The sequence below is a fragment of the Esox lucius genome, chromosome 4 (assembly GCF_011004845.1).
Source record: "Esox lucius isolate fEsoLuc1 chromosome 4, fEsoLuc1.pri, whole genome shotgun sequence".
Lineage (NCBI taxonomy): Eukaryota > Metazoa > Chordata > Actinopteri > Esociformes > Esocidae > Esox > Esox lucius.
The window spans coordinates 4,449,338-4,464,307 of NC_047572.1; the positions used below are offsets into that span (position 1 = coordinate 4,449,338).

General features: G+C 39.8%; 2 protein-coding genes across 9 annotated transcripts in view; one reads left to right on the forward strand and one right to left on the reverse strand.

The window, feature by feature from the left end:
- Positions 1 to 3,493, forward strand: part of atp8a1 (ATPase phospholipid transporting 8A1) — a 231,901-nt gene extending 228,408 nt beyond the window's left edge. For 4 of the 8 annotated variants that reach the window (XR_004575679.1, XR_004575681.1, XR_004575680.1 and 1 more), the window contains 2 exons: positions 567 to 855; positions 1,091 to 1,203. Coding sequence is in view for 4 of the 8 variants with exons in the window: in XM_013132813.3 (XP_012988267.2) it covers positions 1,091 to 1,188 (98 nt within the window). In the remaining 4 variants the exon portion in view is untranslated. Of the gene's footprint in view, positions 1 to 457; positions 856 to 1,090 lie in introns of those variants that run through there. The other 4 variants (XM_013132813.3, XM_013132816.3, XM_034291711.1 and 1 more) reach the window with 2 other exon arrangements.
- A 6,346-nt stretch (positions 3,494 to 9,839) lies between these two features.
- On the reverse strand, positions 9,840 to 14,313 carry shisa3 (shisa family member 3). The gene is made up of 2 exons (XM_010900905.5): positions 13,520 to 14,313; positions 9,840 to 10,769 (listed from the first exon to the last, which is right to left on the reverse strand). Exons 1-2 carry the CDS (start codon positions 13,788 to 13,790, stop codon positions 10,213 to 10,215), a joined length of 828 nt encoding a protein of 275 aa, XP_010899207.1. The 5' UTR covers positions 13,791 to 14,313; the 3' UTR covers positions 9,840 to 10,212.
- Positions 14,314 to 14,970: the final 657 nt, after the last annotated feature.

Sequence of the window (14,970 nt, forward strand, 5' to 3'; positions counted from 1 at the left end):
TGCAGGAAGTCCACATGCATAATCCTGTCGTTAACCCTGTGATAAGGAACATTAAAACAGCCCCACTGCCTCCTCCAATGACTGCTTGTTCCCTTGTCACACACACTTTTTGGTGAGGGGCCCACAAAAGCAGCCCTCTAAACACAGGAATAGAGGTCCAAATTGTGACTACGGTTTAACTAGAGAAGTGGATGGCCTAGTGGTTGAGAGTAGTTGGTAGCTGGTTTGGATCCCTAGTCTGACTAGTGAGGAAATGCCGTTGAGCAAGGAGTCTGCTCAGCAACTAAAATCTGAGCAGAGATTAGCCTCATATCTAATCCAATTCAACCTGTGAGACGGCATGAATGGAGTTAGTTTGATTTGTTTTTTTGATGGATTTAATTTCTTTCTATTTCTGTTTGGTCAGTTGTTTGTTTGTGTTTCTTTTTCTGATTATTTTTTTGGTTTTGTCTCATAGGTGGGGACGGGATCATTCTCATGTGACCCATTTTATTTAGACCTTCTAACCTGTAGAAAACCCATACTCTTGACCCCTTTTAGAAATCCCACCTTTGTCCTTTTCACAGTATTGTGCCGACCCGAACCATATTGTCCTTTTAAGCGCTTCCAGCATCTCCTGTGGAATGCACAACCAGGCCAGCTTAGTACACCTTGGCTTGGTCAGGTTCAGCTCAGCAGTGTGAACAAGGTTTTCGCCTCTCTTCCCAGTCTGCTGTGCCCTGTGTGAGTGGTGGACAGTGATATTACGTAACTTAAACATGAAAAAATTATTCCCATAATGCACTCCTCTCACCGGGGCCTTTTGAACTTCTCTGCTGGCCTGCAGATAGTGACCGTGTCATTTGAGACCCAAAGGTGAGTTAGGGGGTCAAAGGTAATGGTTAGGAAAATAACTCTGATAGACGTAGAGTACGTGTCAGGTAACAGGACAAATACTTTCAGTCACTTGCATTGTACAGTTTTTGGGTTTTTTCTTATTATTCAATTAAGATTAGTTTGAGTTTTCTTCTGTTTACACATGGTTTGCTTTTGAGCTTTGTTTGGTTGCTATTACATTTTGCCATTATTTTCCCCTCGGTCCTGGTTGCAGATGGCTATGCCTTTTCTCAGGACGAGAACGGGGTGGTCTCGCAGTCAGAGGTCATCCGGGCATACGACACCACCAAACAGCGGACCAGCGAGTGGTGAAACGCTGTTTCCGGCCGCCAATTCAACCCAGTCCAGAACGTTTTCCGGACAAACCTAGCCCCTTATTCCTCTGGATTTTTCTGACAGAATAATGAAAAGGAAAGAGGGATGTCTTGTACTTCAAAAAGGGAGAGTAAAAAACAGGAACAAATGTGTTGGAAAGTATTCACTATGCTGTAGTTGTGTCCAGCAGACATCAGCATTGTCTTGTTTTTTTGGTTAGTTTTTTTGCCAAGTCTGTGATCTGAAGTTTATCATTGTTCTAGCTCAGTCCAATGGAATGGTGTCACCTCTTAATGTCAATTTTAATAAAGTGTACCGTTGTAAAATTGGTGACAATTCACTTCTTTTAATTGAAATATATAGTTTCTTTTCATTTTGTGCTTGTAAATGCAGACTGCCACAGAGCAGTTGACATTTCTGTCAATTAGGCTTTAGCTTCAATGGAATAATTCTCAACAAGGCATATGTCTATTCCATCACTGAATGGACCACTTCAGACCAGACTTCTTTTTTTAATTTTGCACATATGATCTTCTGTAAAATAAGGCCTTACATTTGTTCATGCCTTCAGCCATACTTGTTTATCTTTAAAATGTTTTTCTTTATTTAAGTGGTGCATAGTTATTGTGTGTGAATTGCTTTTTTTTTTCATGACATCATCCTGCAACTTAGTCAAATTTCCAAAAAACTATTCACACAGCAGTTCAATTGCTCTTAACAAGTAATTTCATTCCACACATTACTCGGCTGCAACAATCACAATGGTGCCTAACTAGACTTTATCCCTGATAAAAAACGGAAGGTATTTTAGCTAGCTATATTAGAACAGTGCTCTAGCACCCAGATTGGTAAGGTGAGCTCATTGTTTTACCCCTGTATTGTAATTGTGTTCACACTGTGGTAACAATTGTGGCACATATAGTATAAAAATCTAGGTTCCATTGTTACTTTCTACCAAGTGTTTGAACGGAAAGTTCATCTTTGGAACATAAGTGCCATTAGCTTAAGGGAGATATAACATTTGCCAGGAAATTTCACACAGTATCGAAAACGTCTTTGTCTCTATAGTTATTTTGTGAATTTGTATTTTTATATTGGAGAAGGAATTTTGCATCGACCGGCTTTGTAATGAATTGTCTGTATTATTTTTTTGTATGTGTTTATTTTTTCTTCTCAAACAAACAAAAGAATGCTAAAAGGATAGAATGACTAAATAGCTTTCTTAATGTCTCGTTGTTATTATTAATATTGTTATGCTTAATTTATTTACTCTGTGTTTGTTCTCTCCCTATGGGAGATCAGTTTCCAGACCGAGTGTGTGTGTGTGTGTGTGCGCTTTAATTTGTTGTCTGCATGTGCACGTGTGCGTATATGTGTGTGTAACCTCTTCTTTGTGGGCTACTTATACGTACGCATGTCTGTGTCCTTTGTGCCAGACTGGGAGCCCTTGGAATCTCAGGTCTCCTTTGTGTGTTTGTGTGGGCCCATGTGTGTGTATGCATGTGTGTAACAGGGTCTGTGGGGCGATTGATTGATTGATTGTGTATGTGTGTGTGTGTGTGTGGAGCCGCTTGCTCTTTGTCTCTCTCGTTGTCTGCACGACTCCAGGTATATTGATAGTGTACTGTCTGCAGCTGCATGGCCCTCTGTGTGAGGCCAGACTTTAGGCTCAGCCCCGGGAGGTCCTGGGCTCCCACACTAAGGCTCTTGCTTCACAGGAGATGTCTCACAATGCACTCTTTCCAGTTGTGGATATGTTGGTATTATCTGGTTATTGGTTTCAGTGTATCTATCTGGGTGTACATGTTTGTAACATGTTATTTTTTTGTTATATTATGCCGTGTATCTCTAAAGTAAACCTTTATATGTTTTCCTAGTTTTAGCGTATTGGTGGAAAACAATGTATTAGTTATACTATGCTTTTGTGCTTCAAACTGGGTTAGTTGTCAACTGCTGTTACAATTCCAAAATGCTGAATGTGAGTCTGATGAGAAAGCAGTCCAGGAAGGCTTGAACTGTTGCCTTTTTCAGAAGATTACCGTTGTCTGTGAAAGATGTAGGCTGCATGAATGGATTTGAAAACATTTGGTTTAGTGTTTTGTCTTACTACTTTAATTGGTCTCTTTAAAGTGTTGGTCACTTTACAGGGGGAAAAAATGCACTTTTCAGTTTGTTTCAATATCTCCTTTTCACATCTGTTGTTTAATGAATGTTCTGCATGTTGGGACTGCAAACTTTTAGATGTTCTGTCTTTTACTGCCATAAAGGACTTCTACTGAAATAAACTTTGCAGACATGGAAACCAATCGCTTTAGTCTTCTCTGGCCATTACAGAAATAGAATATTCTACCATTTTACTAATGTATGTGTTGTCTGTCATGCTTGCATAACAAATGGCACACTATTCCATATGTGCTCTATTACTTTTGATCCAGCAGCATACCACTGCATCTTCTTGCTAGCTTACCTCTTTATTTAAGCAGGGCCAGTCCAGGTTGCTACCTCGATGCAAGACGCAGACGTTTCTTGGAAGAGGCGTTGGACAGCCTATAAGAGACACTATCCTCTGATTCAAATGCGATCCCAGTGCTTCAGGGCAGTTATTTGGGTATATTTCCCTGTGTACAGTATAGTACTGTGGTACGGAGGATGTTTAACAGTTATCTGGTAGATCCTGTGGCACTGACCGTGAAAGATGGTTTGTTAACCCTGGTGTCAAAGCTAAATCCAACCTGGCTATCAAACCATCCACGTCACCTTATCATCCCCAGCTTCCAGTAACTACTCCTCAGATTGCTATAAATGAGAATGTATTCCCAGTCAAGTTACCTGGTCAAAAAATTTAAAGTGCACTCTATACTATAGGAAAGAAATCCCACAGACATCATCCTTCATTTCAGACTTGAAAACTGTCTTGAAAAAGTGAGGGAAGGCAGGCATTTTATTCCTTTTTTATATATATATTTTTTTACACCATGTAATGCTATGCCTGTGTGTGTGGCAGCAAACAGGACATGAAGAGCATTGAGAACCTAAACAGGAAGTCAGTGGAGACTCATGGAAAACATCAGTCCCTTCCAAGCGTGACAGACAGACGTGCGGTAGGATATCCCATCCACTGTAATTACAATAATTAGTCTGTGTTATTGATACATTTCCCCTATCATAACAGTATCCCATAACCAACTTAGATTAACTTGTGTGATCTGTCCAGTAATCTGTTCTACTGGGAAATATTGTTTCTCTTTTGGCGTCTTAAAAAAAGCCATCTTTTCTCCAGCAAGCTGAAGTGTTCACATTCTTTACTGTAACCAGTTTACCTTTCAAAATAAATCAGTGAAATATGCCGCATTGCAGATTGCTGTATGATATGGAACATCTAAAATATGGGTTCAAGTGTTTTTAAAAACCAGAGGTCTTCTACAGAAAGAACATTGAAAAAAGAAACTAAGACATAAATATCTTAACAGTGGTATGCCTCTGTTATGTTTCAATTTTAATTGAATGAATGTCTGTGTTTTTAATGATGGGTTATCGAGAGCCTAAGCTCTCATATGTTGTTGTCATTTTGACTTTAAGTCTCTATGAACTATACCATCTTCCTGCTATAATGGGACATTGCTTTGTCTGTTTCACACTTAATTGACTAGGGAACAGGAGAAGCCTTTGTGAACTTTTGCCATATATTGTACCTGCTTGTGCAACCCAAAACTCTTCCAATTTCTGGGACTAGTTGTTTTTACCGCCATGGCCGTGCCATGCTCATTGAACATTGACAATGACCAATCTCACTGTCACATTCCTCATGTGTAGTCTGGCATAAGAGTAAGTGGCAGGCAACAAATGCCCATGAACTTCAACTGGTTTTTGGCTGTGGAAAGGGGGACTCCTGTAATTGTTTGTAGTTTCTGTCAGTCAGGGCTCAGTGTGGCTTTCAGATTGGTGAATATCTTTGCATCTCCACAGTATGAATGAATAAATCAAATGTGGATGCTGCAGCTGGGTGGAAGTAGAAGAACAAACTCAGGATTGTGACTTTGACAACATAAAGGAATTCGTTGCAACACACTCGTACTTGTAGTACTACACAGAATAACTATTAACCAATAAAGTGAATTCTCAACCAACCATTATTGGATTATGAAGGGGCAGGTTATGTTTAATTTTTTTAAATACAGATAATCTGAGGAGTTTTTCACATTTTCAATGTACTTCTATTGGTAGTATTCCATGGAAAGATAGTACGCTAACCTGACCACATGATAAATGACTAGACTTTAGAGTTGGTTCAAATGAAATTTTATTGATTTCTGTGGCACAGGCATCCACTAACGTTCAAAAGTTTGGGGTCACTTAGAAATGTCCTTGTTACAAAAGAAAAGCAAGTTTTTTTGTCCATAAAAAAAAAACATATTGATCAGAAATATAGTGTAGAAATATTAATGTTGAAAAATTGCTATTGTAGCTGGAAACGGGTGATTTAATGGAATATCTACATAGGCATTCAGAGGCCCATTATCAGCAACCATCACTTGCGTTCCAATGGCACGTTGTGTTTGTCTAACCATTTTTATAATTTTCAAAGGCTAATTGATCATTAAAAAACCTTGTGCAATTATGTTAGCACAGCTGAAAACTGTTGTGCAGATTAAAGAAGAAAATTAAACAGTCTTTCTTTGGACTTGTTGAGTATCTGGAGCGTTTGTGGGTTCGATTACAGGCTGGAAATGTCCAGAAACAAAGTACTTTCTTCTGAAACCCGTCGGTCTATTCTTGTTCTGAGAAATGAAAGCTGAGAAATTGCCAAGAAACTGAAGATCTTGTACAACATTATGTATTACTACCTTCATGGGTGTCTGACAATTGGGATGCTCTGTTTTTGGTCTGTCTGACAAGTATAAAATATAAATGTATATACAATGAACAAAATTATAAATGCAACACTTTAGTTTTTTCCCCCTTTTATCATGAGCTGAACTCAAAGATCTAAGACTTTCTCTATGTACACAAAAGGCCTATTTCTCTCAAATATTGTTCACAAATCTGTCTAAATCTGTGTTAATGAGCACTTCTCCTTTGCCGAGATAATCCATCCACCTCACAGGTGTGGCATATCAAGATGCTGATTAGACAGCATGATTTTTGCACAGGTGTGCCTTAGGCTGGCCACAATAAAAGGCCACTCTACAATGTGCAGTTCCATCACACGGCACAATGCCACAGATGTCACAAGTTTTAAGGGAGCGTGCAATTGGCATGCTGACTGCAGGAATGCCCACCAAAGCTGTTGCCCGTGAATTGAATGTTAATTTCTCTACCAAAGGTATTTCAGAGAATTTGGCAGTATATCCAACCGGCCTCACAACCGCAAGGATCTCCACATCCAGCATCTTCACCTCCAAGATCGTCTGAGACCAGCCACCCGGACAGCTGCTGCAACAATGAGTTTGCATAACCAAAGAATTTCTGCACAAACTGTCAGAAACCGTCTCAGGGAAGCTCATCTGCATGCTCGTCGTCCTCATTGGGGTCTTGACCTGACTGCAGTTTGTCGTCGTAACCGACTTGAGTGGGCAAAAGCCCACATTCGATGGCATCTGGCACCTTGGAGAGGTATTCACTTCATGGATGAATCCCGGTTTTCACTGTACAGGGCAGATGGCAGACAGTGTGTATGGGGTCGTGTGGGTGAGCGGTTTGCTGATGTCAACAATGTGGATTGAGTGGCCCATGGTGGCGGTGGGGTTATGGTATGGGCAGGGGTGTGTTATGGACAACAAACACAGGTGCATTTTATTGATGGCATTTTGAATGCACAGAGATACCATGATGAGATACTGAGGCCCATTGTTGTGCCATTCATCCACGACCATCACCTCATGTTGCAGCATGATAATGCACGGCCCCAAGTTGCAAGGATCTGTACACAATTCCTGGAAGCTGAAAACCTCCCAGTTCTTGCATGGCCAGCATACTCACCAGACGTGTCACCCATTGAGCATGTTTGGGATTCTCTGGATTGGCCTATACGACAGCGTGTTCCAGGTCCTGCCAATATCCAGCAACTTCACACAACCATTGAAGCAGAGTGGACCAACATTCTACAGGCCACAATCAACAACCTGATCAACTCTATTTGAAGGAGATGTGTTGCACTGCGTGAGGCAAATGGTGGTCACACCAGATACTGACTGGTTTTCGGACCCCCCCCAGACACCCCCAATACAGTGAAACTGCACATATTAGAGTGGCCTTTTATTGTGGCCAGCCAAATACGTGTGCAATAATCATGCTGTCTAATCAGCATTTTGATATGCCACACCTGTGAGGTGGATGGATTATCTCGGCAAATGAGAAGTGCTCACTAACACAGATTTAGACAGATTTGTGAACAATATTTGAGAGAAATAGGTATTTTGTGTTCATCTCAAGATAAATGGGGGCAAAAACAAAAGTGTTGTGTTTATAATTTTGTTCAATCTGTGTGTATGTATATATTATATTTTAATGCTGATCAACATACAGTTCAGTCCATATGTATTTGGACAGTGACACAAGTTGTGTTATTTTGTCTCTTCAACCCTAGCACTTTGGAATATACATTATACATTGACATTGGGGTTACAGACCGCCCGCTTTCATTTGAGGACATTTTCATATAAATCGGATTAACCATTTAGAAATGCCTACAGTACATGTTTTTTACATAGTCCCACTGTTTTAAGCGGACCAAAAGTATTTGGATAAGTGACTGTGTGTTTTTGCTTCATTAGTACATGCACAAGAAAGCTGTCAATGTTTAGTCTTGATTCTAGGTTTTGAATTTGGAGTCGGTTTCTGTTGTCTGACAACACAAGGACAAAAGAAGTGTAAAATCAAGTCAATCTGACCATTATAATGCAAGTAAATCAGAATGAATCAATAAAAACATTAAGCATAACAAAATAAGGGGGAAGCACTGGTTAGCTCAGCAAGTGCAAATGACTTGGCAGACCAAGGTAGACTTCTACAGTGGATTACCAGAGAATGCTCACCGTAATTTAAAAAAGTAAGCATGTATTTTTCAGCCTCTACCATTCGCAGAAGACATCACCAACCAAATTACAGAGGATAGTCTTATTGGTCCAAAAACACTAGTTCAGACCAAAAACGCTAGTTTTTTTAGATAGTTAGTAAATAAACCATTTATTGGGGACATATGTAAAGTACATACAATGTCTTGGCATTAGGTTCTTCGTCTCTGGGGAAACTCACTGCCATTATATGATCATGTAAACTATATTACCAACAATTATATTGTAATATTATTAATAGCAATCTCCATAGGCAATGAGCAAGGTACCTAGTACTTATCTTATCACAAAAGGAAACAGAAACAAATAGCTGGAGGCAGAGAGGTGGATGGATTTGCACCTGCATGCTACTATGACCATCAGCATATCAGACTAACCTGACGAATAAATATACCGGAATGAAAAATGATATTGTGATAGGGAGCTATCCGACATCAAATGAAGGGTCACTGGGCAATTACCGCTTGGGTTTCCTGGCTGAACTGGCTAATTTGGCCTCAAAAACACGATGGCCTAAAAATAATAAAAGGAGCCTGTGGATTTCAGTAGAAAAATACCAAATTTTCTGTGAAATAAGGTGGAGCGCTTATGTTTTGGGAACGTATTGCTATCACTGGAACTTGAGTGTACAGAAACATATTGTGTGCTCAGATCCAACAAAACTGGGTAGCTGGACAATGATCCCAAGCATACGGCTAAAGCAACCAAGGAATTCTTCAGTGCCAAAATGTTCTTTTTCTTTTTGACAAGTCAATTGCCTGGCAGATTATCACCAGTGAAGATACCCAGGGCATTGTTATGTCTATGGGTTGCAGACTTCCGGCAATCATCAAATGCAAATGATTTGCAACCTAATAATGAATATGACAAATTATGAATGATTTGTTTTCCAATTATTTTTGGTCCCATAATAATGCAGAGATTATGTATAGAGTTTTAAATACTACATGGTTCAAGGTTCATGAATGTAAATACTCTCAAATGAAAGCTGACAGTATGAACTTTAACCACTTAATAATTTCAAATCAAATATGCATGAGCACAGAGCATAAACAACACTTGTGTCAATGTCCAAATTCTTATGGTCGGCGCTGTACTTCAAATTTTGAAAATGTCTAAATTACTAAATTTGACCAAGACTGTGTTACATTTAACCTTGGAACCTGTTACAATAATCTGGTTAACTTTAATATTTAAATTCTGCTACTTTCTGTTGAATTGTTTAGATGGTTTATCCTAGAAATGTAGCTGTAATCTGTAATTGTTGCTGAGATATTATATGTATCTTCATTGTATTAATCCATGAAACAAAATATTTTCATAATAAGCAAGCCTAAGTGTGCCCTGGTCGCCCCTGTGTTATATGACCGTGTTCCCAACACTGCACAGTACTGGTGTCAATTCTTCCTCTGTTTTAGAGGGGGCTTGCGATTGTCAAAATGATCCGTTGATTGCCTTGTATTAGATGTCCAACAGCTTGCAATAAAATATGCAAAACACTTTATAAGAATGTTATTTGGGCACAGAGGTTTCGGCGATAAAAATAACTAAATTGTGTACAGCAACAGAATAGGATTACAGAGAATCTTGTTTATGTAGAAATTAATATAAAAAAGTGCATACCATTGAAAACAATGACCAAGAAACATACTCGGCTCAACTAGGAGGTGTTACTGTGGTTTATCTTGATCCCCGTCTCATCATCCTGTTTCCTAGTTTCCATTCAACAGGCCAACTGATGCACAGTGCACCAGGCCAGTCCTATGACTGGGGGTCTGTCCGACACAGCACACTGGAGTCATGTTTAGCATGGTTTTAAAGCGTTTGCCAGAATAAAACAAACTCCAAGACTCAAGTAGTCCCTATTTGCTTCCTAATGGACCAGACTCCACTCATGTCCCACAATGTGCTCCTTTAGTCCCCCTCCTCATATCCAGGAAGTGCCCCGTCAGCTTTGTCCAAAGTCGGCAAAGCCCTTGGCCCCGGGGAATGGCTCCGGCTGCAGGGGGAAGAAGTACTGCTGAGGCAGCAGGAAGCCCGTTCCCTGGGCCGGGTGGGGGTGCTGTTGGAGCTGGCCATGAGGGTGGCCGGAGGAGTGCTGTCGGCCGCCTGGCGTGCAGGGGGCTGGGGATGTGTATGGGGGGGGCGGAGGTGGGGGCAACAGGGGCTGGGGCGCAGAGGATGATGCCGCCACTGACCCACCGTGCTGCTGCTGCCCCTGACCTCCGAGGGAGAAGCGGCGCACCGAGCTGCTGCCGCCGGCTGAACTGGAGCTGGTGGTGGCTGTGCTGGACTGGCGCGACGGGGTGCGGAGACTAGGCGGCGCGGTGGTCAGGATCATCGGGATGGTCTCTCCCTGACAGCTGCGCAGGGAGAAGCGGATGGGCTGCGGGGTGGGCTGCTTAGGCCGCAGGCAGGTGCAGCAGTAGACTGCAACCAGGGAGCCCACTACTACAAAAGCCACGAAGATTGAGCCCACCATCAGGAACGGCACATAGATGGGCTCTGTGGGAAGGGGACGGATGAGGTTAGTCGGGTCAGTAAGCGAAAGGTTGGCAGTTTAGTTCCCAGTGCCAACAAGATGAAAAAAAACTGTGGTTTGCCAAGGCACTTAAACCCAATTACCCCTGTATGTTGCTCTGGTTAAGAGTGTTAATTGTGTTGTTTCACCATGTTTTAAGTAATCACAGACCTCAATAGTGGTTGTGTGTGTGAAGTTACAGGATAGTAAAATTTCTTTCACTTATCCAAGTACATACAGACCTGTGTTTACCTTAAGGAAACCTTAAAGGAAGGATCAACTTATTAATTAACAGGAATGATAAGAAGAACAGTAGTATATACTGTACTCCATTTGGAATCAATGGACAAAGCTTGAGATAATTATATTGCAAAAGTGTACAAACATGCAGGATTCCATTTTGCTGTTGCATATGTTCTCTTTCTGTTTTTCTACAGAATCCCAAATTACACCAGATTAATTGAAAACATCCACATTAGAAAACAACAGTGAAATGCAACAATTAGTTACGTTCCTACCTTTAATAAACTCAATCTACTTAGATTAACCCACAATACACTGTTTCATTGTGGTTACTTGGTTCCAGCTAAATGTGTCTAGTTGTCAGTTTAAGTTGTCATACTGGAAGTGCGTTGATTACATTGTCAGAGGCAATCCCTCTTTCAAATAAATGTTTTAATATAGAATTAGGCTACAGTGTGAGAATATAAAGTTCATACTGAGGATTATTATGAAAAGCAGTTGCTGCAAAAAAATACATTTTGCTACTGTATAATCATACCCAAACACATGTGAATCAAACTGAGTTTGATATTGAGAGGGGAACATATATTTTTCGCAGTGTTCTTATTCTTGGGGGGACCAGTTTGTCTGCTTCTACATCATTGCTTAACATAGAAGTCAAAGTCAATGATTTTTCAGTACATAGACTTGATTTACTGATTTCTCGTGGGTGAATCGGGCCCACATGCTCCGCCCTCTCTTTCCATGATTCTCTGTCAAGAAGTAGAACAGCCATTTATTTTCCCCATACACTTTTCCAAAAGAAAAATATATATATTTTGGAACCTAACTTTTGCTCTATATACTGTATCCATTTACGTTTTATTTAATTTATAATCCTTTGAATGCTTTGAATGAACACTTCATTGAGGAGATTTCAGAATATTTGGGTGCACAATAACCAGCACAGATAATGTAAAACAAAATCCAACAAAATGTTCAGGGGTAAATAAGTGGCCTTTTTCTAACCATTAAGGGAGTGCAAGCTCTATTATATAATCAAATTATAAATTGTGACATGCAGTTGACCAAAAGTATAATAGCCCTATAAATTGTGTCAGATTGTATGTTTCTTGGTAGGCTATAGTTGAGTCAATTAATATTTATTATTTTAGGCCTGAATTGGACAAATTGCCATTTCTACGTTAGTTGTTGAAAGAATTGAACATAAGCGTTTATGTCTAAAGACTTTTTAATGTATATTAAAAGTCCAATTTTGATCTAAATCAGATTAGCCAGATTAGCCAGATTAAAATGCTAATTGGCAAACGCAGGGACGTTTTGACGTGTAGTCCCTATTTGTTTTCACTAAAAAGATACTGTATTGACGGCTCAAGTCGAATCCCTTGAATACATGAGATTCGGTGAAATTAGTAAAACATTTTATAAAATCTTCCACAAGTGAAATACAAACTGGAATTGAAATGACTAAGAATGGTTCCGTTAATAACCTTTTCAGATAACCCCTACTACACATTCTATGAAAATAGCCTACTTGCTGGTTCCCTTGCGACATAGAAACAGCAGTAGAAATTATTTACTAAACTAGAAAGGAATTTTATAATAAGGTCACAATATAAATAAAGGTAGCAGAGCGAATAATAATAATTAGCATTTTTGTTTAATAACAATGCTGCATAATGAGGATCCCAATGAAATGTTTCTATTTATAGGGCTTGGGTTGCCTATGCTTGCTTTTCACGTAATGTTTTTCTTTTGCATATCGTGTAACGCACGGAATGTGGGCTGACACTTCCCAGGTCTTTGCTTCAGGTGTCGCATGCCAATTTTAGTTTCCTTTTTTCTATTGGGCGATAACAATCTACCTAACCTGAGGTCAGATTAAGCCAAGCCAAAAAACATAAAGGTGCCCTACATGCTAAAAACCTATTTGCATATGCTTACCTTAAGAAGTTTAAAATCTGCGTAAATATAAGTGTTTTGTGACTTCTGTGTCTTGGTTGGGGTATTACATTTTTGTAACTCAATAGAAATAACTAATGTTTATGTAAATACATAAATTTGAATGAGATTCTAGCAATAATGATCGACCCATTTGTATTAAATGATTATTTTATATTATATATTATATACCTGCCATATATTTGTCCTAACAAATATATATTTTTGGCTTCTGAAATCAAGAAGGATTATCAATGTGTAGGTTATAATTTAGCTTAATATAAAACGTATGCTATATGCTTAAACAAATTGAAGACAAAAGCGTTTTAAAAATAAATGTGCCTATCTCTGACTGACTTTAAAAGATTGATATTGATGGTGGCAGTCATTTGATTGACACAAATTGTTCAAAGCGTTGAAAATAGAAGCTTATTTCGATTAATTTTAATCTATTTAAAAAAAATTGACAACAACAGTCTTAATACTTTAGATTGAGATGAATTGTGCGACAAATGATCGTCCCTGTTTTGGTAGGGTAGTTTTAACTTACGGGCTGCAAACTCAGTGTTCTCCAGTTCTCTGTCGTTGGTACAGCTTCCCTGATCCAATCGCGCATCCACGGCCGCGCAACAATACCGCAGGGAGCAAGACCCGCAGCAAACTGTAGCGTCCAGGGTGTCGAAATCCTCCGGACACTGAAAGCCCTCGTGGTAATTTCCATTACTATCCAGCCACCCATGGCAATACTCCCCTTGTGCGTCTGATATCCGTAGATACCAGGTCAGGTACCCCAGCAAGAGGCAGTTCAGCAGGCGCGCCATCCCCACAGCACCTTATTTGAAAGCCCAGTGGGCTACGCGCAATTCCTTAACTCTTGCGTTGTTGTCTTTACATGTAACACACTCGCATGTTGAATGCAATTTGGAAAAACATCCACGGGTGAATCCCCAGCTGTTTAATACGTATTCATTGTCATATTTTTATGGTTAAACTCAACCATGGGAATACTATTGTCATGTTTGCATTGCCATCCATTGGCATAGCCGATTAACGCCTCAAACAAAGACGGTCCAGTGTCAGGTCACAGGTGTAAAGGAAGCTTGAATTGAACACTCTCGGTTGTCCAGATCAATGATGGAATCAGTCCCATCTTAAAATGTAATTATTGCGAAGGCAACAGACATTTGAACCAAGTGTATATGAACTTTACCCAAACTTGTGTAGTTTTCACTGCAATCCTTAGGAACATGTATTCCGCATGTATTAATCCTTGTACAAGTTCAGACCCGCGAAGACGTTGTGTTGTTGAGGCTACGGCCGTCTAGTATCCAAACTCATTTGAAATCTGTATCTTTTTGTGATCCACTTAGTAGGCGCGCACTCGTACCATTTGACCACCAAACGTGCGCATTCATGATGGAAAGGGCGCTTTTGCGTCCCCATGCGGACTGTATAGCAAACTGATGTGGTACCTCAATTTTCTACGTTCTCATAATCATTATCGGCCATTTCGTTTGTAGTTATTATAGTACCGAAAGATTTGCAATGTAGCCCACTATTTTCAATATTTGATGTTCAATAGCACAAAAGCTGACCATTATTTTCTATTAACTCTTTGTATACGGGCAAGTGAGGGTTTAATAATTAGTCTGGTAGCTTACTCTTCATTACTCAGAATAACTTGTATAGGGAATGTTGTGGTTATAATTTTCCATTGTTTGCTGTGTAAGATCGTCACCTTAGTAACTCACTCAGGTATATCTAAACGTGTATTGTGTGGCGCGATTGTGGTCTTCATAAGTTTCCCACTTCAAATCCAATTATTGCTCCTTTTTCAATTATTTCCATAGGTTAGCTCATTAACTGCTTAGAAAAACAGCAGTGATCCACGTTTTCTTTGTAGCGTGAGCTAATTCCACGCGTTGTTTATCTGTCGGTAGTAGGCCTAGGCTATAATAACGTTTATTAGTGAATAAGTCAAAATGTTATGGACTGCATAGG

What these genes read in the sequence shown, in the direction of transcription:
- shisa3 (XM_010900905.5), bottom strand. Translation starts at nt 13,790, where the DNA reads ATGGCGCGCCTGCTGAACTGCCTCTTGCTGGGGTACCTGACCTGGTAT. An exon ending in GAACACTGAGTTTGCAGCCC is followed by an intron (nt 10,770 to 13,519) that starts GTAAGTTAAAAC and finishes CCCTTCCCACAG; the next exon opens with AGCCCATCTATGTGCCGTTC.